Source organism: Vidua macroura, chromosome 6, assembly GCF_024509145.1.
Source record: "Vidua macroura isolate BioBank_ID:100142 chromosome 6, ASM2450914v1, whole genome shotgun sequence".
NCBI lineage: Eukaryota > Metazoa > Chordata > Aves > Passeriformes > Viduidae > Vidua > Vidua macroura.
In genome coordinates, this window is record NC_071576.1 from 20,248,135 (window position 1) to 20,276,082 (window position 27,948).

A 27,948-nucleotide genomic window follows, 5' to 3' on the forward strand; every position below is an offset into this window, starting at 1 on the left:
TGTTTGCCACTTCATTTACTATCTTGCATGTGCATTTGTTTCATATATGAGGCTTATTACTTATCCATAATAATGTTGAAGATTCTGAATTGATTTTCATCACATGGAGGTAATTTCACTGTCACTTACTTGTTCAGTTTGCCATGCAGACTTTCTGTTTAATACCATCACAATGTTATAACAAAACTCACGGTTTGATCATGAGGCCACACTTGCATATTTGTTTAAGGATTTCTCCCTGTGGTAACCTAAGGCTTAGGTGTTGAGGTAAGATTGGTTACACAACTTTGTATTAAGGCGAGTGGTATCCTGAGGTGCATTGGAACAGGGGCCTGTGAGTTGGGGGAGGTGATCCTCCCCCTCTGCTCAGCCCTGGTGAGGCCACATCTGGAGTGTCATGTCCAGTTGTGGGCTCCCCAATACAAGAAGGACAAGGAGCTACTGGAGGAGGTCCAGCAAAGGGCCAAAAAGATGGCCAAGGGATTGCTGTATCTTTCTTAGGAGAGACTGAGAGCTGGGCTCTCGGGCGATTAGTTTGGAGAAGACTGAGAGGGGGTGTCATTACTGCATATAAATACCTCAAACACGGGTGTCAAGAGGATGGTGCCAGACTCTTTTTCAGTGATGCCCAGCCAAGGGGAAAAGGAGCAATGGGCAAACACCTTAACAGGAGGAAGAGCTTCTTTACAGTGAGGGTAGCAGAGCACTGGCACAGGCTGCCCACGGAGGTTGTAGAGTCTCCCCATATGGAGAAATTCAAAACCCACCTGGATTAGTTCTGTATCACCTGCTCCAGCTGACACTGCCTGGCAGGAGAGTTGGACTGGAGGCTTTCCAGAGGTACCTTCCAACCCTATTGATTGTATATGACATCTTAATATTAGTCCTGTATGTGGAAATGTGAGAAAATACCGAGAAGTAAAATGCAGAGTTCTTGGATGATAAGTGGCCAATCCATAAGTTTTTGTCTTCATCAGTTAATCTAATCTGACAGAATTGCTTTCTGGCGTAAGCAGGTGACATCTTTTTAGTTCCTGTATAAAAGCAGTATCTTGAGACATGACTTGTGATTTATTTTTAAATCTAAATTTTGAACTTGAAACTCTAAAATAATTAGGAAGTAAATAAGTGTAGACTATACTGCCTGTATGGGTGGTGTGCTTTGGAATGTGAGGATTTTGAAGTAATTTTTTATCTACAGTGGAGTCAATGTATAGCAAACCAAGCCTCATGAGGAGTGGTGGTGTTTAGTTTTTTTCCCCTAGTATTCAATGATGGACCCCCCTCCTCTTCCCCCCCAATACTCCTCTTTGCTCTCTAGCTCTCAACACTTAAGGAAATCTAAAAAACCACACAATACTGCTTTTTTCATAAAATTTGCCTTACTTGAAAGGGAGTTGGAGTTGATTTTGGATAAATAACTATTTACTATTAAAAAATCCAGTGTTTTTCCAAAAGAGATCAAGCTGTTGTAGCTTGCATACCACATAAGAAACAAACAGATCAGAAAAATGGCCTGTTGTTTTGGCCAAAAGGTTTTCAAAAGTACCCTGATAAAAGAGGAGGCAAAGCAGAATGCTGACAAATTAGTAGCAAATTTAAGTTAAAACACAAAAAAAGCTAGATTTCATCTGTGTGAGAAAATATGAGAGTGTTATTGTTATTAATTGAATGTTAATTGTGCTCTCCCAGCTGTGGCTGAGCAAAGTATTTAAATTATTTCTTTTTTTGCAAAATCAAGTATATTTAAAAACACATAATTTCCTTTTCTGATTTTTATGTGGCTTAATTATTGTAATTGCAGAGGTATGAGAGGCTAAGAATCTTGGGATATTAGCGTACCTTTTGGTATATCCTCATTTATTTTCAACTATACATTATTCCTTACAACTTGTCTTAAACTGCATCAGCTTTTGAGTGTGTATTGTTTTTTCTAATGCAGATTTCTGTTTGTAAAATACTCTGCTAAAGACATGCCCCTTGTTTTCAGAGCAGATTTCAGTACTTTACCGCTAATGGGATTATGTCAAAATCTAATCCTTTCAGAGGTAAGGACATCTGTAGTACACTCAGATGAACTGCAGTTGAACCACGTTTGACTTTCAGTGTGGATACATAACATTAAGAAAATTTGGTTTAGGACAATTTTTTTCTTTAGAGTGAAGACTTTCCCAGTTATTTTTGTGTGAAGTGCCTATGTAATTACACTTTTTTACATAGTATAAATGTGTATACTCCTGAAGGAGGGGTTATCTGAAATAGATAATATGGAGAAAGAATAAATGCAAATAGTGCTTTATATTACAAATTATTCTGAATTGCCCATTCAATTCCATAGGTCAAAAACTGCTCTCTGAAGATAGATATTCATGAACTGCTATTTTAATATGCTTTTTAATGATAGCTGTTTAAAAAATACATCTAGTTTTTGTTTTCCTTTTTAGTTCAATTTGGTGAATAAAAATTTACTGAAATTGAAAGCATGGTGTTTAATTTGGGTAAGTATATTTCAGTAGCAAATCCAAAACAAGGACTGTCATTAAATTGTAAAAATAATAATCTCATAACAGCAAAAAATGTTTCATGGGGATGTGTGATTCTGTCAAGGTAGAAATGTTTTTCCTTTGCTAGAGGAACCAAACGAAGGAGACAGTGTTGTGGAAAAATCCATCTAAATGTCTGGAACATTTAGACAGTTGGAATCCCAGGAGAGTCTGGACACTGCTTTACGAGTACTGGAGCTGCTGGATTTAATGTCAAGGTAAAGAACAGCCCTCCTTGCTTGTGATGGGGAAAACCATTTTGACCAGCAAAATAAGGAAGACAGTCCTTTCTGCTTAGGCTCTTGGCTGCCTGATTTTTCCCATTTCTCCTAGGAATCCTGCTGTGAGCCCCCTGCAGATAGGGCTTCTCATATGTCCTGCTGTACCAGCATCTGAGTATTTCATAGAGGCTTTTGCCCTCGGAGAAACAACTGGCTGACTCTAGGTGGGCTGTCTGGTTCCAACAGGTAATGTATTCTGGGAAACAAAGTGTTACGGGCAATACAGCATTTCTAAAAAGGATTTATTGCAAAATTCACTCGCTGGGAATACTGCTTGTAGGTTTGTTTTGGCACAGATTGCCTTTTGTTTCAGAAAATTCAAATTGTTGCAGGATGGAAGCCCTTTCCTCCTGAGCTCACTTTGTTCGTGGTTTTAATGAAGAAAAAGCATTGGTGCTGGGAATAATATTTCTGACATCCTAGTTTTTGTGGGCCGAATTTGTCTGTCTGATTTTAATAAGTAGTTTCAGTCTTAAAACATTAAATCAGCATCTAGTGAATTTCCCTATATGTTTAAAGAGTTGACAAAGGGCTTGTTAAGTGTAATGGTGATACTGGTATTAAAAATCAGGTAGCTTAAAGGTGAAGTATATTCCTATCACAGATGTTTTTGCATGTATCACTGAAGTTGGTTTTGGGAGTACACAGAGAGAAAGTAGAGCAGTTCTTAAATTTACCAGATCAAATTACTAATAATCTTTGTTCAGAGTATCTTTTAGCTTTCATTTTCTGTCCTAAATGATTTCTTGTCCTTAAACTACTTTGTTATTTTTCTCAGAGGTTCCTGTGTTGTCAGGTAGCCTAAATCACTTCAGAGAGCAGGTGGGAAACATAAAGTAATTCTTAAAATAGAGTGTGGTGTTTTCCAATAGCAGAGGAAGGAGATGTAAAAAGAAACTGGAAAGAGGTAACAGTACAGAGGAAAAGATAAAATAATGTAGCCAGCCCTTAAAAAAAAAACAAAAATCAAGGAGAGATTGCAAGCTTACTTTCATGTCAAAGGAGAAGTGTATGTATGAATTGAAAACCTCTTTTTTTTCCCCTTCTGGACATTTCATGCTGCTTTATACTGACCATTGCAGGGTTTAGTTGGAAATCTGTTGCTGGCTAAAAGAGAATTAATTTGTTGTTTCCACAGCTCCCTCTAGGCAGCAGCAGTAATCCACATATAATTTAGGAAATTCTTACTACAGTCAGACTGAAACCAGCACAAATACAGCTTCAGTGCTGCTTGGTATTTCAGTGCTATCCTGCATATGTCAGCAGCAGGCCATGAGGAAGACAGACATTTAGGTAACACCTCAGAGACTGCAGTGGGAAGGTTTTTGTTAAAACTCATGTTACTGCTCTGGTTTAATTTGTTGCAGCTTTGCCTTCATAAAAGACATAAGTACTGCAGTTTTTCTTCACTTTTCAAAGAAAAGCCACTGTCATTTCAGCTGAAGCTGTGAGACAGCCAGCATGGGCTTGGCAGTCCAGTCAGTTATCAGTCTCAGTGTTTGAAAGAGAGGCTCTTTCAGACAGCAAAGTAGGTCTTATAAAAAGTATCACAGTATATATGTGAGTAACAATCCAGTAGTTTCAGTCACTTTCTAATGACTTTAGTGAGCTCATAGATATGGGTTGTTAATTAAGTTGATGTTCACAACGTATTTCTTTCCTTAAGAGAGAAGAAAACTAACCCAAAGGATATTCTTCATTGCAGCTGCATATTGAATAGCTAAGAACCAAAATTTGTGGGTTCCTTCTCCTTGAACCCGTTATCAAAGCTTCACGAGCTTCAGTGGAACTGCACAGGTGTGCAGCAGCAAGGATATGACTTGAGATGGTCACAAGTACAAGCCCTGGCGTTGCATATAATCGAGACCTCACAGAAAAGTCCTCACAAAAAGGTGGGGTAAGATTCAAGTTGTTGATATTAATCCCACAGAAGTTAAACTCTTGAAAGGAGTAAGTTCAGGAGGGTCCCAATGAGGTCCAAGTCAGGTGCTACAGTTCATGAGACTTTTCCACATTTTGGAATAGTTACCCAATGTATTCAGAGTGGAAACTAAGTCCAGGCAGTTACAAAACTACACAGCACTGATATCCTATCTGAGAACCTCGAAATTCATACCAATGTGTGTACAGGGGGGCACAGGGGGTCAGGTGTGGAATGGGAATAGGAAGTTAGAGCTGATGGGTTCTGATTAAATACTCTGTGCATTGACCTCATAGAGCCTTCATTTGTTTACTTTCACATCATGATTTCCAGTCACACAAAAATTAGTCCGGTGAGATGGAAGTGACTAAACAGATGAAGAGTATTCCAGCTTAATGGAGATGTATTGAATTCTAGGTTGACGATGTCAGAATCTCCCGGTGTGCGTCACCAAGACCTCTTAACCATCTTCTGTTCCAGGGCATGATGAGGGCCCTTCAGCGTCTCCTGCCATAGTCCACAAAGCCTACATGTAAGTGCACTATAATGTCATGTTTTCAGAATACCTACAAAGGAGGGAGTGCCTAAGGGAAAGGCATAATATCCAACTAATTTTGTGCCTCACTGTCCAATTTTAACAGCAACCCAAAGACCATTTGATTACTGAGTGGTTTTAGAGTGCAGTTGCCTGGCATCTGTTAGAAGAACAATACAGATTATGCTGCTATTGCCCATCAGCCTTCCCAAACAGCCTGGGAGGGAAGGTTTGGTTCATATTAACACATAAGCATAGGGCTTCTACTCAAATCAAGCTTCTCTTTCTAAGGAGATTTTTTAGTACAGATTTTCCTGTAATGAGAGCATTAATACTTTATTTATCCCACAAGAAAGGAAGCAAGAGGGCATTTATGTTAATAAACAAAAATGCTGTGGTAGTATGTGAAATTTATCTTTGCTTGTGCTATTTTCAGAATCCAAACACCTATAACAGGACAGGATGTGCCCTTTGACTATAGCTGACCTGTTGCAGATGATGTCATCTAGAACCAATACCTGCTCTATAAAAAACCCACATCTCTCTGTTGGAGAGAGAAGAGACTACCAAAAGTCACCTGAAGCCATTAAATTGCTCAGAGAAAGTTCCAAGTGTTCATAACTAAGGCCCCATTTCAACTTTACAGCTTTTTTTTCTTTCAGGTTATCTCGGATGTAATGAATGATGGTTGTGGAACCCCTGAGCTCAGGAGTACTACTGCCGTTCCTTTCTATCCCTACTGCACTGTCTGAGATGGCCATTTAGGACATCCCTTTCACAGCCTGTGATGGAGCTAAAAGCCCCCAAACCTGCATCAGACAGTGTATCATGGGATAGGTCAGCCAAGGAGAAAAATGAAGTTCAATGCAAAATAAATAGTATTAACTTATTTTATAGGAAAAATATTTTAAAATTTCCCAAGAAAACTTGTTGAGCCTCTTCCAATTTCAAACAAAACATTTTATTCCCATGCTTTGCATTATTCCTGAAGTATTCTAGAGATCATACATACTAAATGCCAGAAATCATACAGCTTGCTGAGATGGATTTAAAATAGCAAGTATTACATAAAGGTGTGCGCAAACCCAAAAATGGCTCAAGGAATTGATCAGAGCAGGAATGGAAGAGAATACCTGCAAGAAAAGATCTAGCAAATAAATTATTTAAATTCTATTTGCCTGTACCTTTCCAAGAGCTTCTGAAATATTTTTTACCAAGTTAAATTCAAGAAGGACTATGCAAGACAAACTGGAAATATCAACCTTTGTTGCTAAACGCAGTATCTCAGAATTCTTTTAACAGGCATAATGTATATGCAATAATGAGAGACAGAAATGTTCAACAACATGTAAATATATCTGTCATCTATTAGTAACAGCAAACAGCTGCATTAGTTTACAAACAACCTATACCAGTCCAACAAACCACATCTTTCTGAAGTCCTACTAGTTTCTGTGAAAGAAATGTTCTGGTTTTAGATCCATGTTACTTTTAAAAACACTTTTAACATAAATTTTTATTTTGTCTTTCTTTCTGAAAAAGAATATGATTTAAGATTAGATTTTCTTTTCCACTGGTACACTAGTGTCTGTGAAGTCTGTAGGATGAATGTCCATTAGAGCTTGATTGTCTTTGCTGCTGCTGAGATACTAAATAAAGGCACTCAGGAAACTGTTTCTCCCTTTAAAGGTTATTCCAGTATCAGAAGGGTGGCAGAACCTGGCAGGGGGTGTGTTGCATCTGGAAAGTCCCATGTTTGTATGGGACTCTTGGACATATGGCCAGAGCATTACAAATGCAGCTGTTTCAAGAGGAAGGAATTTTGCTGATCTGCGCACTTAAGAAGCTGTCTTTGTTTCTGATGTAACAATAGGTGACTCCAGATTACAGAAGAGGAGGTAATAAATTATTATTTGCGTGGATTTTAGCAGTTTTGCTTTCAGAGTTTGCTGAGAATCAACCTAAAATGGAAACAGGCCTCTCCCCCAAAATAAGTAGCTAAATTAGTCTATAATGCAATATTGTAGATTTTTTAAATGGCATTAACATTGATAGGTTATTTATTTTCTGTAAGACCATCTCATGGAATTCATGAATCTAGGCCCTTGCTTCTGCTCATTGAAGCAGCCTTCATTTATAATCAGAAATACAAAATCAAATTGAGTTTTAAATATTTGGAAAATACAGAATAAAATAGAGTATATACATGGCATTTGCAATCACTCAGTTTCCAGCTGTAGTAGCCAGCAGTTCAAAGGGCTCTACCAATAGGTTTTTTTTGGATACTAGTAGATCACATTATATAAGCCCTTACTATTGTCTGATCAATTTAATTATAGTTCCTCAAAGACTATAATTCCATGAAAACCAGCATAGCTATTACAGAATTAATTTAAAGATACCTACCTGAAGGCAAATATTCACACAATATTTTCCATTCTTATGCCAAGGCTCTCAAATAGATGAGTGAAGTGATCCATGGTAACCTTGGCAGCAGTTCTGCAGAGCCAGTCTGTGGAGCTGGCTGGGACCAGGTGTGATCCTGCCAGCAAAGCCAGGAACTCAGGCCACTCAAGTGTTGATGCAGCTGGTGCAGAGCAGCTCCTACCCCGAGTCCTCATGTCTGCAGGAGATGGAGGGCCAAGCCTCCATTCATTTGTTTGTGGTGTATGAATGAGCTGAGCACAGCCAAGCTTGACCTTGGTCTGCCCCCATCTAGCAGCAGGCAGGGCAGAAGGATGCTTTAATGCTTATACTGGGGGTTGTTCCTTGTGTCTGAGCTTAGATTTCCTTAAGCACACTGTGGAGAGCATATGTCCCAGCCACAGCCAGCCTGTGGTCAGCCAGAGGATAACTATGTGATTCTTGTAGTTGTGCTGCCAACATTACGAAGGTGAGATAACAGATCTCACGACAAGATAGATGTTCTTAAAACACATTGGAGGAGCTAGAAGTCAGCCTTCAATGCAATAAACGGTATGGCATGAAGGAACCTAAAGGTGTGATCCACTCCCTTGGTCTAAGTTGAGGTTTGAGGCAGCTCAACATAGAAAGTGCTAAAAGGAAAGTTCTACCCTGTGAGAGAGAGGTAAGTAGAGGCAGCAGAAGTGGTAAGAAAGCAGGAATTGCAGGGTGTTCAGAGCAATAAATATGCTCACAAAAAACAGCACTGAAATACGGTAACAACTGGATCAGTCATCCAGAAAAACCCAAACAACCATCATTAACTTGACTGGGTAGCCTGGTCTTCAAAACAAATTCAAATAAACCAGCTCCTAAATAGATTTATTAAAAAGTGAGAGAGTGATAGTAATGGACACAAATGCCCTAATGTAGAAACATTACCTGATGTCTTACGAGCAGCTGCCAAATCCGTGATAATTTGCCTTTTACCACTAAAAGGCAGTATGAAGCTAGTTTTCCCACCTCACCAAACTAAACCAAGAACAGCAAACAAAAGACTAGATTTGTTTCAGGTCAGGATGACAGAATGAGAAGAAATCTGTTCCATTTTTAGGCCTGGTGGAAGTTTTAGAAATTTGCTGTTAGAAAAAAAACCCAACCTTTTGACATGAAGATGTCTGAGAGCTTCAACCTTTAATTTTTTTTTCAAATATGATTTTAATTATCCAATTTTGTCCATTTTTTTCAGTCATATAACTACCCCCAAGTCTTACTCTTGGGCTTCTTATTTATTTTTTTTTTAAGATGAGAGTAAAATATAAATACATATTTATATATAATCTTCCTATTTAGGTAAGCATTCACATCTACTTCTAGAATTATCAACAGGACTATGTGTTTTGCCCTCCACTGATAAGAGGTACAAATAAGTGGTTTGTGTGAAAGAAGACCACTCCAGAGATACTTTCAGCTATAGCAAAGACTAACCTAGGGGAAAAGGATATGGACAATATTATCTTCTCACTTGACTCACTGTATGCACAATCACCTCTTGACCAGGTTTTGGCTGTGATACTTTGAGATGTTAGAGCTCAGTTTGCTTGCATTCTTCCATGAGAATTTGGTTCTGCATTGTCACAGCAGGAAGGTAATCATTGACTGGGTCTTGAATGCTTGTAAGAACCTGACCTATCCCTCGGCTGATTCTTTGCCCATAAGACCCACTGCTGTTTTTGGCTGAGACTGTCTGACCTCTGTAGACTTGAGCCTGATGCTCACATATACCAAACTTGCTTAGCAGGATAAACACATCTCTGCGGAAAGCTTTGGTGAAAATAGCATAAAGAAAGGGGTTGGCACAAGAATTGAGTGGGTAGAAAAGTACCAACAAAATCTTGGAATTGGAGACAGTTATCAATGGTTTGTTCATAATGGCAGATAAAGCATGGAAAGAGATGGGAGCCATGCACAGAAAGTCTGTGAAAATCAGCACAGCCATCCGCTTGGCAATTTTGGTGTCTTTGTCCCCTGACTTGTACTGGGGGTTTCGCACAGTCATGTAGATTTTTATGTAGCAGGCGCAAATGATGACAAAAGCAATAATGTTACACATTAAAACGAAGACAATGTAGGCTTCAGCCACTGGTGTTTCAGTGTCCATAGGCAGGCAGATGCTGACTTTGCTGTAGCTGCTGACACCAAGCAGGGGCAAAAGGGCGAGCAGGATGCAGGAGAGCCACCCTCCCAGCATGATGAGCACGGCGTGCCGCAGGCGAATCTTCCGGTCGGGCCGCATGGCGAAGGTGATGGCATACCAGCGCTCCAGGGTGATCACGGTCAGGGTGTACACAGAAAGTTCACTGGCAAAGACCGTGAAAAAGCCAGCTGTGTTGCAGCCAGGCCCGGTCTGCCACTCTATGGCATGATTATAGTACTCTGACCTGGTGTAGAGATCCACTGAAGCGATCAGAAGGAGGTATAACCCCATGCAAAAGTCAGCAAAGGCCAAGTTACACATCAAAAAGCGAGGTACAGTCAGTTTATAATGACTCGTGAGAAGGATGAAAAGGACAAAAATGTTGCCTAGGATGGCAAACAAGTTCACAAACCACACCACAATCCTCAGAAACTGATATCCCATTATATCCTCACAGGGATTAAACTCATCAGGCTCTGGCGTGCATATTACGTCTTCATTGCCTCCACAGACAGGATAGTCATAATGACTGTCAAAGGTCTGGACATCTTCCATTTGAGGGTTCTTGAGCTCTTTGCCAAAGCCAAGATTTCCTTCTCCACGCTCTTCCAAAAAAATGTAATAATGGGGATTTTCATGAAAGCTTGTGAACTTGGTGTTTGTGTCATACACAGCATTAGTGTGGTCTGTGTATTCTGCATAATCTTCGTAAAATGGGTTTCTGAGACTCTTGACTGATCTCTTATGAAAGCTGTGGCTGCTCTGGTTACACATCAAGTACTCCAGGATCCTGAAAGAGTACAGGGGGAAATCACTGCTGGCATTTACAGTCTGACTGGTGCACAGCATGTGAACAAAGGGAATGTTTCAAAAAACAATTCATCCTGAATGAAAATGTGCCTATAAAAATGTGATTGGATATATTTTTGTTAACAGACCATAAAATGTACGATAGCTTTTCTCGGTTATTTTTATTTAACTGTATTTTTAATTTTATCCCCAGTAGTAATTTCACCTGTTTGACAGCCATAATCGATCTTCTTTTTTGAGATCTACATTCTTAGTAGGTAAGAAGACATTTATCTGCTGTTTATAACTTCTTGGATAATACATAAAATATTACTTTATTTTTCACTGTTGCTCACTATTCAATTTCTCCCAGAAACTTCCATCAGTCTAGATTCTGTTCAGTAGCTTCTTTTCAGCTAACTAGCAGTGCAGCAATTTGGAATTCTGTACCTTATGGTGTGATGCAGCAGTATTTGCAGTCAAAAAAATTTCAGTAGTTAACAGCTGTTCAGTTAGAAAACATGAGACTTGAGGCTATAACCTCTCCAACACTTTATTTCCAGGCCTTGCTGTAGCATATTACCCTTTTTTTTTTTTTTTCATTTTAATTCTGGGCTCAACAAGAGGAGGAACTGCTGCAAAAGGTCTTTAAAAAAATTCTTCTGCCAGTTTGCAATTTTAACCTCTTTCAAAGAACATTGTCTATACCTAGAAAAAATTGTTACAAAAGTGCCAATAGATATATTTTTATCAACATTGTCTTTACTGATATATTTAAAAAATAAATGCCAGTTAGTGAAACTCACCCACTTTTTTTTTTCCAGCTCTTGAAAGCACAGCAGTGACTTGGGTATGATAGGTCAGCTCGCATTAGCTGAAGAAATACCTTTACAGCTGGTAATTTCTTTAAATTCCACGTATTTTTGGCCATTAGTTCTTTTAGGCTTTCCAATCCTTTGGCTGGAAGGTTGGCAACAGCTGTTCTGGAGATGTCCCTAAGAAAGAAAAAGATGACTAGATCAGATTTTTTTTCAGATTGTTACTGTTCTCCAGGAGTTTCATAGAATTCTATAATAAAAATAAAATCCTGAGGAGGTGGGGATTTCATATTGCCTTGCTGAGTTCTGATACCATTCAAATTCAAGTAAGGCTGTTCATTTCTCTATGATTTTCACTGTCTTTTAAAGCTCTTGTCTTTAATGTCTTTTAGCACAGAATATGTATTATAAAGAAATATCATGACTTTTAAAATTACACCTTTAAAGCCAAACAGATACAAATACATATGCAACCACACAGTTTTGAAAATCCTTTAAAGAAATCACATCTTCCATTGGAAGAGTTATATTCCCTTAGACTTCCTTGGTTTAATTTTAACCTATTGGCACACTTTAATAGAAAGCATTGCAATTCCTATAAGAATATTCTCTATATACTGAAATAAAAATCTATTGTAGTCCATCCTGAATCTCTCAGAAAACTGAGTATTATGTTTGTTGCTTTCTACTTGTCTGCTGAGGTGGACTCATGAGAGAGATGATGCACAGTTGATGGGGAGGTGGCTTTCCTTTCATACTGCCAGGTGAGTGTCACCTGGTCCTGCTAGTGTTCTCTACTCAGTTTTTGCTTTGTCCCAAAACCTCTTCTAGTGACACTTGAAGTTAAGATGTTTTTAGAGTTACAATCTGTGAAGAAGTAAACCTGTAAAAAGAGTTCATTGTTTGAGCATTGTTTTATCATGAACACCCTCATAATAAATCTGTTTTTTCTACACTTTCTTATCCCTCTAGAAATCTTGCTCACTGTCTGGTTTCTTGCACCCAAAAGGAAATTAGAACTAATTTTATGTTTTAAACAACTTTTAAATGTCTACAACATTTGGGTTTGCTCTGTTGTTTCTTTTTTCCTTTTGGTTTGTTTGTATTTGTTTTTGAGTTAGAAAATGCTGCTCCTTTTTGTAGGAGGACTTTTTCACTTCTAAAAGCTCCCTTGCTATCATATGCTCTTTAATACGTCACAACTAATTAATTTCAACTACATGAAATTATTTTTTGTTCTCCTGGAGTAATTTTTGATAGGTATTTCTACCAACAGCCTGAACTGGCTCTTAGAAGAGTCTGAATATTGCCTGCTATCATTTTACCTTCTAAAGAATAACAGAGTAGTTGAGTTTCCAAATCATTCAGTTTGATCTCCTTGATCCAAACAGGGTCACCTGGAGCAGGTTGCTCTGAGCTGTTCCCCATTGACTTCTCAGCATCTCCATGTCAGGAGACTCCACAGCCTCTTTAGCAACATCTTATGGCATTTGAGCACTCTCACAACAAAGACATTTTTTCAGATGTATGAGGAGGTTGCCTCTCAGTCATTTCTTCTCAAGGCTGAACAGGCCCAGCTCCTTGAACCTTTCCTCGTGAGAGAGATGCTCCAGTCCCTTAATCATCATTGTTACTCTCCACTGGACCTGTGTCAGGAGCTCCCAGTCTCTCTTGTCCTGAGGAGCCCAGAACTGGACACAGCACTCCAGCTGTGGCCTCACCAGGGCTGAGTAGAGGGGCAGGATCACCTCCCCTGACCTGCTGGCAGTGCTCTTCCTTCTTCTGCAGCAAATTTACACCTTGGTAAATTAGATCTTGGGATAGACCTTACCAAGACAAGGCTGGCTTTTCAGCAACCCTCATGGGTCTCCATCAAGTTCTCATGGTTGTGGCAGCCATCTGCAGGTAGGTTAAACACTCTGTGATGGGAGATGCTAAGACTCTTTGAAAGGGAAATTACAACTCACAAACCTTAAGAGTTATTTGAAGATATACTGGCACAAGCTTATGGAGAAAGATGATCCTGTTTGTCCAACGAGTTGGGAATTCTGACAAGCCTTGACAAAATCAGATATCAAGGGCTGTTGAGGTAACTAGTCTGTTATGTGACAAGGGGAATGTCTCTCCTGGATTAATTGAAAAATAAAAGAGCAGGGTAAAAGCCTGAGAACAGATGACAAGATTTCATGCTAGAGGAAGAATGGAAAGTTAATTGGTATCTGAATATAGAGGTCATTGCAGCAGGGCCCACAGAGGCGAGGCTGGCTCTGATGCTACTGAAATACTCATGAACAGTCTGGGAAGGAAGTGAGAGTAGCTGTGACAAAGCTTGTTTCTGGCACAAAGTAATACAAGGTAGTGAAACCTAAACCTGATTGTCTAAAGAAGCAGAAGGCTTCTGCGATAGTACGTGACTGAGCAGAAAAATAATATGCTTCAAAAATAATGAATGTAAAATACATTTAGGAAAAAAGCAATTTTAACTTTACATGGGTGACAGTGGGGTTTAATTTAGCTAGCACTCTTGAAAGTTCTTGGAGTCCTCAGCAAATGTCAGGTCAGTGCTTTTAGTAATGTTGAAGGAAAATAGAATGCTAAAAATTCTTGGGAAATAAATAGAATAGAGAAAAAAACTTGACTTTGTAAATCTAGTATGACTAGAACTGAAATATTATCTGCAGTTCCAAAAATAGTATATGCAGTTACAATAGGAGCATGGAAAGTTGCAACTAGGATGACAGAAGTATCAAGTTGTTTATATATGAAGTAATAAGGTACAGATAAAGACTTTTTGTCTTGGGAAAAGCTACGTCTGGAAGCAGCAGTAGTTGACTATAGTGCCATGCAGATTGTGAAGAAGGTGATTGGTAATGATTATTCACTCTTGTGAGATGAGTTTTGGAACACTTAAAAATGTGAGGCAAGAGACTTAAAAATAAGAGAAGGCATAATTTTTCACACAATTGCATCATTGTGAAAATCAGTGCTGTAATTCATCATGTAGGCCAAAAAGTAACAAGAACAAATGTACCTTTTTGGTTTGGCTTTATTCACGGTTGTGTAACATTCGCATCAGAAATGTCTGCATCAGCAAGAACACCTGGAGGGACAGTGGCTCGTGCTTTGGAAACAGCTGCTGAGAGCAGCTTCTCTGGATGTACAGGGAATGGAGCTGCAGCTCCAGGAGAGCTGCACACAGAAGGGCGTAGCAGGGCTCCAGATGTGGAAGCAATTTCCCAGGGAGCAGAGGCGAACATGCAAAGTCTGTGGCAACTCAGAGTGTTACCAAGTGATGTTAAAAAGTGTGAAAGAAACATCTGTTCAGTGAAAAGAAAGGGCTTGGAAGAATTAGTTGTAAGACTATGTCATTTCTGTTCTATCTTACCAAATCCTGTGAATTCTTTTGTGTATGTGCCTATGGGTGTATATTTAAGCAGACAGGTATTGAAGGTTTTGTTTTTAAACACTGTTTTATACTGGGGAGCTTGGGGAAGAGTTACAGGAACAGATGCCTTGAAGTTCTTGTTGATTTAGGATTAATTATGGTGCAGAGCTAGTAATATATATTTTGTCCCATCCATGGGCTATATTAAACACAATGGCTCAGAAGTTTGGGAAGTTTCCAGTTTGGGAAGTCCCTAAACTGCTGGTATGTGGTGTCTGCCAGCAAGAAGTCTTGTGACCTCTCTGTACTGCTATTGCAAATCAAAAAGCTTCCTGGGAGTCTGGTGATAATTTGTCTCCCAGTGGAAGATAATTTTTTAGTTATTCTACCTGGGCCCACACTTTGTTGTGTGTGTGTCAGCTGGCCAAGAGCAAAGTGTGGGATTCTCAGGGATTTTTTTTTTTTTACCTTACAAATCTAGTCTTGATGATTATCAAATCAGACTCACAATCTACTTCAAGCAGCATAGCAGCTGTCTTCAAACTAGATTGAAAATATTTATAAATAATTACTAATCCTCAGAGCCACGTGAATCCAAGTAGTTGGAGTTGTCCAGACTATAGTATCTGTGCCTGCATTCATAGAGATGATACTTTTTCCTGAATGATCTTTGTGTGCCAGTGTTTAGAATCATAGAATCATTAAGGTTGGAAAAGACCTTTAAGCTCATCAGTCCAAGCATCAACCTAGCACCCACCATGTTCACTGTGTTCTCAAGTGCCATATGCACACATTTTTTGAACGCTTTCAGGGGCCATGACTCCACCACTTCCCTGGCAGCCTGTTCCAATGCTTTACAAGCCTTTCTGTGAAAAATCTTTCCCTAATATCCAATCTAAACCTCCCCTGGCACAACTTGAGGTGATTTCCTCTTGTCCTGTTGCTTCTTACCAAGCCCTGATCAGCCACGTATGGTCAGTCCCAATCAGTCAAGGATGATCAGTCCCGATTTTGGTCTGCTGAGAAAAATGGGAACTGACTGCAGTTACGTCTGTCTCATTAACATCCAATCATATTGATAACTAAGATGATGCTTAAACACAGCAGTGCTTACATTGCTCATAGGAGTGTTTTGCTGGCACTGCTAAGCTGTAGCTTGCACCATTAAAGAAACACAAGAGAATGGGCAAGAGGTCTGATGGACTTGTCAAGAGGATCTGTCTCAAACTGAAGCGACCATGAAACAGGCTAGGTAGGAAACTGATAAAATGAATGATAGCAAGTCAAAAGGACTGGATGGTTTTCACCAGAAAAGTTCTGAAGCAGCTGAAGGAGGAAGTAATTGAACTGGTAAAAGAGTCATGGAACCTTCAGCTTTGCTCTCCTGCAGAAAGGCAGCAAACAAGCCACCACTGACTATGATATACCTGGGGAAGGTCAGGGGCTTTTGTAAAAATAAGTCCTGCGTTGCAAACTACTCTGACTGTTGTGCTTATGATCTGCTCAAAGTCTCCTGGGACTTCTACAAGGCCTTTGACAAATGCCCACAGGGTTGAGACAGAAACAGGCAGACACACTCTTGTGGAAGGTGTCAAATGCTCAGGATTATGGAAAAAGTGAGCAACATTCTCAGCTAGCCTAGAGCCAGAGCAGACTTCAGCTTTTAAGTAGCCATGGTCTGGAGCCCACTCAGGTACTGGGAGTGGTTGTGTAGAGTTCTACACTGTGAGGCGGAACAGCAACCAAAGTGCTCTCAACCAATCTCAACATTTTGGCTTGGTAGTGGTTTTGTTTTGTCCTCACATATTTTCTTGTGTTTCTAGGCTGTTGCTTATCTCAGCTGAAATTTACACATTATATTGAATGTTAGGGAGACATTGGAGATGTTCAGGTAAATGTGGGAATAAAACATAGCTTTTGAATTCATGGATGTTGTCTTCTGAACCAACTGTATATTATAGAAGTGTTAAACAGATATTCAGCTGCTCAGATTTTTTTTTTCTTTTTTCCTGGGTTATTATATTTCAGTCTAATTCTTAGTTGGTTTTATAAAGTCAGTATTTCAGAACTAGATCTAAGTAATAATAGCTTTTATCAATAATCGTTTATATTGCTGGAAGCATGCACTTGTAGTATGAAATCCAGTTATAGCAATAATTTAAAAGACAGGTAGTTAAGAAAATGAGATTGAATGCCTCATAGTACAATTGAGAATTTTTATCTAATCATATCAATTTTCTGACAACTGGAATAGGTAAAGCATAAAATATATAATATGTGGACTTAAACTACAGATACTATTTTGACTCTACTGAAAGATTTTTTAAATCTAAAAATAAGCATTGTTTGATTAGCAAAAAATTAAAGAGTGCTTCTCTTGCTCAAAGACTTGCTTATGTCCCATGGGAGGAACCATTCCTAGATTGAGAAATGATGCTTTAAAGAACATTTCTGCATCCTATAGATAATTAACTACTCACATGTATCTTGTGTGACTGTAACATTTTGGGTTTGGACTCTGCTCAAAAGCTAATTGAATAATGAACCTGATTGTATTTTTGTTATACTCTGTTGAACTTTTGCTCTAGGCAGCAGCTCTTGTTGCATTTAGTAAATCAGGTCCACCGAGTTGCTGAATCCTTGCCAAGGTTTCATTTTGAGGTGAAGAGCAATGTACTGTCATCATACTCTTAAAATATTTTTCTGAAGGGAGCAATTGGTGTATATACATCCACATACATCTGAGTATACAACAGTGACAAAGGAACCAGAATTGCTGACATCTGTTTTCCTCTATTCAGTGAGCACAATCCCTGCTTCCTCTGCTGGTGTAAACTGAAAATTTGAAAAAAAAATTACCTAGCTTTCCAATACTTGAGTATGTTTAATTAGGTGGTCTGAGACCATGGCCAAACTCACCCAACATACATATAGTCAGGCACAATTCTTTGTAGTTAAATCTTTCTCATTGGGTTTTTTTAAAGCCAAAATGGAACATTACCCCATTAGGGTGAGTCTGTGGTCTGTATTTCAGCCTTTAAGTTGCTGTTGCTGCTGAAATCCTGATCAGAAAAAAAACAGGATTTCTGGGGTACACATTCCAACTACCATAAATTCCTATCTCATCTGAAGAGTGCATATAGGGAACTCCAGACAGTAGGTTCTGCCAGCTTTAAATACAATAATCAAGAGTCAAAGATCTGTGCTTCTGCAGGCTCTCATCTGCTGGAGCCAGACTGATTTTCTGGAGTTGAAAAGATTCTGAAAGAAAAAGAATGACTTCTGAACCTTCTGTTATTGCAGGTAGCTGCTAGGATTCCGTCCAAGAAAAATACAGTTATTCTGCTATGATTAAGCTGTTTTCCTGAAGAGCAGAAAATAAAACTTGATCTTACATGGACTGAGCACTGCCAGCATCATCTGGTTTTGTAGTGGAGGAAGAAATTCCCCCTTCAGTATTTCAGTTCTCCCTGTGATCAACTGTAGGCACTACATTACATACTAGACAATTTGAGACAGGGGATGTGATTCTTCTGGAAGTTCTTAGCTTCTTTAAGGTTTTATTTTCATTCTGCATTATGATTCCTAATTTAAGTGAAAAGTACTTTGGAGGATTATAAAATCAGACTGGAAGCCAAATAACATGAGAAAAAAGAAGAGCATCAGAAGTAACTATTTTTTTGTCTAAAATTATTTTTTCTTCTCTTTCAATTGCCTTTTTACATGTGTGGTACAAGAGACCTTCTTTTGTATTATTATTGTACAGCCATAAGACAGGTTGTAGTACAGAATCTTTCATAAGAATAATTGGTAGGAACAGTATGTGTAATGTAGGATGTAAGCATTTCATAAATCAGTTCCCTAAAGCACAGGCTTTGTTGCTGGTACTATTTTTGTAAACATGCCATTCCAGTCCCTGGTGCTCAGATGCTAATTGTTGTAAAGAAATTGTAAGCTAAAACAGTATTATTTTTAAAACTTTCTCTAGTTCATTTTCACCTACTTACAGTAGAGTTGGTCCACTGTGCACTCCCAGAAATGCATCATCATTGATAATTTTGAGGTATTTGTTCTTGTGCAGATAGCTGCAGAAACAAACAGAATATAGTCATTTGGAAGTAATTATCCATAGGTTACCGAAGATCTTGAGTTTACTTGCCTGCACAGAGGTACAAAAGCAATATGTATAAAGACCATCCATTCCCAACCACATATTGAAGCATAATCAATTACTTCATTTTCTGTGTGTACCCAAGAAACAAAAGACAGGTTTTCCATTTTGAAAAGCAATTAAATTCCCCAACAAATACTTTATTTTGCTAATTTATTTATCTTTATTCCAATGTTTTTCTCTCACTGTCATATTCATAAGGGCACATGCATACACACTATCTTCAAGTACATGTGTGTGAGGATGATGTCAAATAGTTTGTTTTCTTTCATCAGAATGGGGTATGGGGAATTACATGATGGAACACATCATGAACAAACAGGAAAACAATTTCCTCCATGTTGTGAGTTCAATAAAATTTTTAAATGCTTTAAAATCTCCATAGTCAAGTGGAAGTTTCTATATACAGGCCAAAAGTTAAGATCAAAGTTTTGTTATAAGTACAGCAAGGAAAGAGTGGGATGTTTGGTACCCCATTATAAACATTGGCAAGTTAGCTTGTGATGTAGCTAGTAAGATAAAAAGTGCAACAGGGAGATGGTCACAACAGATGTCAGACGGTGTCTGTGAAGTTCTCAGAGACACAGAACATTCTGAGTTGGAAAGGACCCACAAGGATCATCAAATCCAACTTCTGGCCCTGCAAAGAACAGCCCCAAGAATCACATCATGTGCCTCTTGTCTAAATACTTCTGGAACTCTGCCAGGTTTGGTGCTGTGACCACTTCCTTGAGGAGCCTGTGCCAGTGTCAAACCACCCTCTGGGTGAAGAACCTTTTTCTAACATCCAACCTAAACCCCTATGATACAACTTCAGGTCATTCCCTCCTGTCACTGGGTACCACAGAGAAGAAATCAGTCTCCTCTCCTCTCCTCCCCCTCGTGAGGAAGTTGTAACTGCAGTGAGGTCTCCCCTCAGTCTCTCCCAGGCTGAACAGGGCAAGTGACCTCAGCTGCTCCTCATGCATCCCCTCAAGGTCCTTCACCACCCACCCCTCCTTTGGACACTCTAATAGTTTAATATCTTTTCTTATATTGTGGCCAAAACTGCTCACAGTGAGGCCACACCAGAACAGAGCAGGACAATCCCTTCCCTTGCCCAGCTGGCAAGCTGTAGTGTGGAAAAAATGAAGTAAATATTCTAATCCTGTCCTGGTTGAAGTAATTGGCAAATTTTTCATAACATTCACGGGATATAAGCTTATATTGGTCCCCATAGTAAGAAATGAGATCTGGGTTACATAACAGAAAGTCTTAGGGAGCCAAGTAATGCTTCTGGCATGTTACTCATTGGACATTACTTATGCCTTAAGCCTTGTTTCTTACAGAGGAAAATAGTTTACATCACCTTCTCAGCTGTTGTTTGAAATAAGCTTTCATTCTTTATTAATATATGGCATTCTAGCATCACCTGATGTTTGTGTTTTCTGAGAACTGATTTTCATATTCTGTAAATGGCACACTATTGTTCTCATAATTTCCTTTAGTGTGCAAATTTCTTTATGATTTTGTCTGCAAAATGAATACAAAAATTAAAACCAGAGCAATGGTTAAGAATTAATCCAAGAATTCAACATCTAAGTTGTAGTGTTGAAGGACATAAAAACCTGCTTAACCTAATAAAACCTGTCTGCTATAGTAACTAGACACTATTATACAACCACTTAATTGCTTGTCCAATTTTGAAATATTTTCCCCTGATGTTTGAGTACCGTAGTGACTAATAAACCTGAAATATAATAGCTGATATGCCAGATAAAAATCTTCAAAGTTACAAATAGAAACAGCTAGAGACTTTAGGAAGTACAGAACCATGTGTTACTAAGGAGGGGCTGCAGTGTTAGCTGCCAGTTTTCACATCAATGAGTCAAGCCCATCAGAATGTACAATTTCCTGATGCTAATTGGTTTCAGTTGCTTAGGCCCTTTTATTTTGATAGGTACTGCTTTTAGATGGAAAGAATAAGGCTTTGGTAAATACTGATTTGACCAAAAAAGCTTATTTAGAGTCAGTTCCTTCTGAAAATGCCATTAATCCTGCTGTTACTGATAGTTAAATGATACAGAATGTCATTTAAATTCCCTGCAGAAGAGAAAACCACAACAGTGGTATCAACATGTCTAAACAATTTCCTCCATGTTGTGGAGTTTTGGAAATCACATAGTTGATGTGTAATATCTAGTCTCAGTGGGGACACTAGAATAATCAAAATTTGGGGATGTTGGTGGATGGCAAGAAGATGCACATGAAAACCACAGTGCAAACTGCAGGAAATCTGTGGCAGTTAAGTGCAGAATCTGGAGTAGGAGATGCTGATGTTTTTGTAGTGGTGTAAGTAAATGAAAGCAGTTTTTCACGTTTTTCAATCCAGTCAGAGCAGTAAACCACCTATACTTGTGTCTAAGTCTCTATGGACTCAGGGTCAGGGGTAAGTAGGAAAATTATTGTGTTAAGCCTCAACCACACCAGAAAACAACGTAACTGCAGGATGCTGAGCAGGACCTTCTGAGGGCACAAAACACTAACAGGACATTTCAAGTGCTATGTAAAACATATGCATCCAGCTGGGTTATGAAATGAAGGTTAAAGAAAGGGAGAACAGGCAAAAAAGATCCAAGTGAGCAGTACTAAGGATTCATCAAATGATTTTTCCACACCATTGTTTATCTTATCTCTGAGCTGTGCCAAGCATTATAAGTGAACCCTGAAAGTGTGTACTAAAGTAAATATATTCTTTTGGAGTTTATTTTTGTGATTAGATTTTGAGATCTCACACTTTCCACTTCAGTAATTTAGATAAATCTGTAAAAGCTCATCACATATATATTTTGCCATTCGCTGAAAATATATTTTAAAACCCTTCTTTCCTCACCAATTACCTTACAGAAATAAACATTGGTTCAGCAGCACTACTTTGCAGGAGTGATGCAGTTTAGGACTTTAATGATGGGTTAAGATGATGGATTCAAGTGTCAGATGAATGCTTTTCAGTAAAAGTGTCATTCAGCCCTTCGTTCCTGGTTCCTGACTCCCCTGCCCTTATAAAACTTACACAGCAATACTGTGGTTTGCTGTTAAACATTGATCCTTGTTGGATGACAAGATCAACTAGGGAGTGCTATTATTCATTATGATAATGCAAACCCTTTGTCCATGGTTTTTCACCTATACTTGCATTAATTTTTTGGCCCCCTCTAATTACATAGGCATTTTAATACTGCAAGAGTGGTAGAAAGGCATGATGCATAGTAGAAGGTAGCCTCCAAGATTCCCAAAATGTCTTCTGATTTATGGATGGAACATGAAGTTTTTTAATAATTTGCCAAAAATTTATTATTGTTTTTGATTGTTTTGCTTTTTTACTTATTTTTGTCCTTGAGATAGCAATTCAAAACACATTCAAATTTCCCTCACCCTTTTTCTGTTAGTTTATTTTTGCTCTATTTTTGTTAAATTCAAATGCTCTTGGATCAGACCCAGAGAAAAACAGGTACTTCCTTCACTATACAGTGGTAGATAAACAGGAGTTCAAATTAGAAATGTCAGAATAGAGAAAATGAAGTATTTGCTTCTTACATTAACTTAATGCTGCTGCTAGAACAACAAATCTCCAAGCTTGCACTTAGCAAAATTATACTTTATCCTGTCATATGGTAACCAAACTACTTCAGAAAATTAGTTTAGAAATTTCAATATAATTTATAAAACGATAAAGTCTTTACCACTCATGTTCAGCTCTCTCGTTTACCTTGTACATCTAGAATAGTGCTCTGCTCCAAGTAAATGTCATATAATTTAATTATGAGAAAAGTGTTTATTGTAATAAACCATTTTTGTTGCTGGTAGATAAACCCATGAACATAAGTCTAGTTTTAGTTATTTTGTTGGTTGTTTGTTGGGTTTTTTTTTCTTTTTAAATTTGATTGACTAGTGCATCATGGCCAGTCTCTGCCAGGATTCACTTAGGATCATAAATTGTAGAACATATCAGGTTGGAAGGGACTCATAAGCATCATGGAGTCCAACTCCCTAGTCCTTGCAGGACAATGAGAACCAAAATCCTAACTATGACCATCATCCAGATGCAATTTGAACTCTGTGCTGTGACCATTCCCCTGGGGAACCCGTTCCAGTGACTGACCACCCTCTTGGTGAAGAACCTTCACCTAATGTCCAATAGAACCTCCCCTGATGCAGGTTCATTCCGTTCTCTTGTCTCCTATCACTGGTCACCAGAGGGAGATCAGCCCCTGCCCCTCCACTGCCCCCCCTGAGGAAGCTGTGGGCTGCCATGAGATCCCCCCCCTCCTGCTCCCCTTCTCCAGGCTGAGCAAGCCAAGTTACCACAGCCACTCCTCATAAGTCTTGCCCTCAAGGCCTTTCACCATCTTGGCTGCTCTCCTTTGGACACACTTAAGGATTTGATATCCTGCTCATATTGTGGCACCCAAAACTGCCCCCAGCACTCGAGGTGAGGCTGCCCCAGTGCAGAGCAGAGCAGGACAATCCCCTCCCTTGCCTGGCTGTGATGCTGTGCCTGATGCACCCCAGGACAACACTGGCCCTCCTGGCTGCCAGGGCACTGCTGGCTTGTGCTCAACTTGCCAGTACCCAGGAGCCCCAGATCTACTTCTGTGGGGCTGCTCTCCAGCCTCCCACTTTGTATGTATAACCAGGATTACACCATGCCAGGTGGAGAATCCAGCAATTGTTCTTGTTAAATTTAATATAGATGGTGATCACCCAGCTCTCAAGTCTGTCCAGATGTCTCTGTAAAGCCCTCTACTCTTAGCCTTAAAAAATACTTATATATCTTTAAAGAATACTAATTACAATTTTTTTTTCCTAAAAATAAACAAGCAGTATCTACAGAGGCTAGTATGTGCTGTCTGCTTCTCTCCTTCCCAGTTCAATAAAGCAGATGTTTAGGACTCCAGATCATCTAAAACTACATTTTCCTTTGATTTTAAATAAAAAGGAGAATTCCAAAGAAGACAGAAGCAATAGCACCTGCATTCTATGAGAGAAGCATAAAGAAAAATTGCTACAAAAGAGTGTCCAACCCATGTTTTGTCAAAATGTATGAAATGGAAGAGCCAACACAGTTCATCTATTGGCTAAGACTTGTAAAGTTTCTGAGTATTGCTGCATGCAGCTTAGAAGGATTCAGTCAAGACACTGGCTTTATTTTTGCCATATTTTACATCTTGCGATTTCTGTGGGCACTAGTACAAGCACTATGTCATCATGGAAAACTTCCTTTTTCATGTGAAAGTTCAAAGTAACTGAACTAGTGTGAATAAAATCAGATCTATTCCAGATCTTTGGTTTAACTCAAACCTTTCAGACTTTAAGTCTAGCTAGCTGCTAAGCTAAAATAGGCAGTTTGGAAAGATTAGGATCATGTGAAGGATGCTCTTATGGAATTCTTATAGAATTTAAGCCTAATTTAAAATAAAGTACTAAAAATAATCATATCTATCCTTATGTCTCTATGGTTAATTTAAGAGCCCACAATGAAGAAATCTCTTTACTCATGAGAGTGACAGACTTTTCAGTCAAGCCTCTGCAGGACAAGAGTAAGCTCTGCCAAAGTGAATGGAGTCTCTAGAATTGAGATTTATTCTCTCTTAATGATTGAGGCAGATGATTTTGGGTATGGTGTAAATACCCATTAAATGTTATTTTTTCAGAAAATACAATAAAAAGTTGCAGGGAAATATGAAATGGTTGATTCATGCTTTTGAGATGTGCATCTCATTTCCAGTGTAAGTGGCTGATTCCTCTGAATTGCTCCCAGCACCTTACACCACTCTCTTTTTTGCAGGTAGGTGACACCTGTGAAAAAACTGCTACCATTATCAGTGCTACACTTACTAACAAAATCAGTCTTGTAAAAAAAAAAACAAAAAAAGCATAATTATCTTCTAAATTGTCTTAGAAAAGGTACTGATCAAATGAAGTTTTACTGTAGCTTCAAACCAGAACAAGACTCACAATGGAATTACTTGTGATTTTATTTCTGAGCTATAATATACATACTAAATGCAAGCACACTGCAAAAGACATTAAGGAATGATACTGTTACTGCTGGCTTAAATTAACATCCTCTCTTGGCTCCTTTAAAGTAATTAAAATAAGATATGTATTTCAGAGCCTCAAATCAGCAGAGAAGTTTGGGTTTTTTCTTCTGAAAGAACAGAATTACCTGCTACTTACATAGCATCCAGATTTGTCCCATTAAAAGCATGGCCTTCAATACTGGTAAAACCATTATTGTAGAGTTTACTGCAAGCAAAGAACAAATTACATCAGTGTATTCTGGCCTGCTTCAATACACGAATACCTAACATTTTATGCATCATTTTTCATTGCAAAGCACATTTATGGATGGCTAGTTTAATCTCTTGAAGAAGCAGTAGTTATTGTGCAAGGTTAAACACATGCCCAGAAGTGTTCTTGAGTGCACCTAAATCAAGGATACCATGTGGCATGTGTGCCATCTACCTCTTTTTACAGCAATGATGGACTAAACCACTTTGCTATAATTTTCCCACACTTAAACTAAAAGCAAGGAAACAAAATCCTGCTAGGATTGATTAAGGAAGGCTAAAGGAACTAACTAGCAAAAAAGGTCTGATCTTACTATCAGGCATGGCTTAAATTTTTAGAATTCATTCTTTTACTCCCTTAGAGCAAAAGGATTTTTTTATAATTTCTTTAGAATTCATCTGTTCGCATTCTAATGCTCTTCCTCCCACTTCAAGTCATAACTCATTATAGTAATTTTACTTCCATCAACCCTTTCTTGTGGCTCACATTGACTGACTTGCATTACTGAACTTTATTTTAAAAATTTCTTCCAAATATGACTCTTCTGATGTTTGCCATCCATTAGTTTCCATGGTATGTACCACTCAGGTTGCAAAAAAGTTAGACACAATTATAACCCTGATGAAGCGTTAGAGGGGGAGAAGTTTGCAGACTTTCTCCTTTGATTTTTTTTCAAATATAAACATTCACTGACACTAGGATCATAGAAAAACTACTTTAGTCAAGCCAGTTTAAAGAAAGGAGTAGGACTGACTCAAATAGCTGTCAAAGTACAGAATTTATGCAAACTAGAATATGTCTGTCTGTCTGTCTGTGATGTTTCTCTGTTACAAACTACTAGAGAGTAGGACAGGAGTAATTTTATTTTTAAACATTTTCCCATAGGCAATTACCAGAGAGGTGATTGCCTTGTGCCTTAAACTGGAAGAACTTACAGGGTTAGAGATTCATTACAAAGCCCATGGAAAGCATTTGCAGGCACTGAAGTCATATAAGGATTATCTGCAATTTCACTGAAAAAGGAGACAAAATATCACAATCAAACATCTGCCCAACAGAGCATCTGGAGAACAGCTTTGTTATTATTGTTCTCTGCCTTGATAATAAATAGAAGTTTAAAACATAATTATTTAAATAAATTAATTTAAATGTACTTTAATATCAATATATTATAAAAGAAATAACATTGCCATATTTCTTCTATTATAAATTTACGTTTATTTATTCAAATAAATAAGTTTAAAATAATAACCTGTTAAGTTACATCTAAGGCCAGAAGATACATGTAGGATGAAAAAGTTGAGCATATTCCAGCACCCAGGAAGACAGCTTGTGAGGTAAATGGGTTTTGTAGTTCTGGTGGGGTGTGCCAGCCTGTGTGATAATAGTGGCTAAGGGCACAGACAGGTCCCTGGTCTCATGAGCCAGAGAATTAGCAGAGTGAGTAAACATTAGCTGCAGTGTCAATTGAACAACCCCAGTGGCTTTAGAGCTGAAATCCTGCTCTCTAAATTCAGATAAGATGTCCAATAATACATTATTCAGGACAGAGACATTTTACTTTACAGAAGTGCATCTAGCACATCTCTTTCAGTAGTAAGGGAAATAACTTACTGATTCTTCTCACCTCTTGTCCAAAGGAGTGTTTCACTACTCATTTCTTAAATACTTTTTTTTAAATCCTACTCTGCATTCTTAGTAAGTACTATGTATCTTCACACCAAAATTCTGTTGTAACAAAAGGGAGAAAGGAAAACTAAAGAGATTTACTGTTACTAAACTGGAGAAAGGAGAGAGGAAAAAGCTGGTAGAAACAAAAGGCAGAGCAAAATTTTTGCCTTTTTTCTGTTTTTTTTCTGAATAATACTATAGTCTGGGAATGAAAATATTGTGCAAAGGTTTCTTTTTCTCCAGCTTATGGATTAGGTATGGCCTAATAAGACCCATGCATAAAGTCCACGGGCTGAGAAGTCCTAACAATTACCCATGTGCCAGAAATAACTTAATTCCTTTTCTGTGCTACATTTGTGCACATATATGTGCTAACACTGAACAGTACTACAACCATTTTCATTCCAAGCAATTTTCCCTGATAGGTGGTTTCCACCACAAGTTATTTCAGTTTGACATTTTGCAGATTGGTTCCTTTTTTTCTAAATAAATGTTTACTTGTAAGTTGCTTGACCTCAAAGGCAAATAGTAATATAATGAATTGGTTTCCCCCAAACTATACCTTATTAATTATTTAGAAACCTATTATTTTTCAAGAGCATTTTTCTTGATGGAAGAAACAAAAAATCTTTCATTGAACAGCAATATTTAGAAATATATATAATAGAACTATCTTTCTTGAAAGTACAGGTCCATTCTTTAAAAACTCAGTGCAACATATAAGACCTATATTTATCTTTTGTTAGTTACTGCTATTAAAAAATATCAAGGCAGAAGTAAAACAATATTTGGCTTTCTGTCACTTAGAAAGGCACTGAGTTAGTTGGAAGTAAGAACACAGATGGTTGTATAAACTGCTTTGTTTCATCTAGCCTGTTCAATTCTTGGTTCTCTCTACTAT

The 27,948-nt window shown here is 38.3% G+C and overlaps 1 protein-coding gene across 1 annotated transcript in view; it reads right to left on the reverse strand.

Annotated features, from left to right (window-relative positions):
* Positions 1–9,147: 9,147 nt before the first annotated feature.
* Positions 9,148–27,948, reverse strand: part of TSHR (thyroid stimulating hormone receptor) — a 45,308-nt gene continuing 26,507 nt past the window's right edge. The window contains exons 6-10 of the mRNA XM_053980287.1: positions 26,312–26,389; positions 25,263–25,331; positions 18,880–18,957; positions 11,476–11,664; positions 9,148–10,670 (exon numbers count right to left, since the gene is read on the reverse strand). Coding sequence (XP_053836262.1) covers positions 9,269–10,670; positions 11,476–11,664; positions 18,880–18,957; positions 25,263–25,331; positions 26,312–26,389 — 1,816 coding nt within the window. The 3' untranslated portion in view covers positions 9,148–9,268. The remainder of the gene's footprint in view (positions 10,671–11,475; positions 11,665–18,879; positions 18,958–25,262; positions 25,332–26,311; positions 26,390–27,948) is intronic.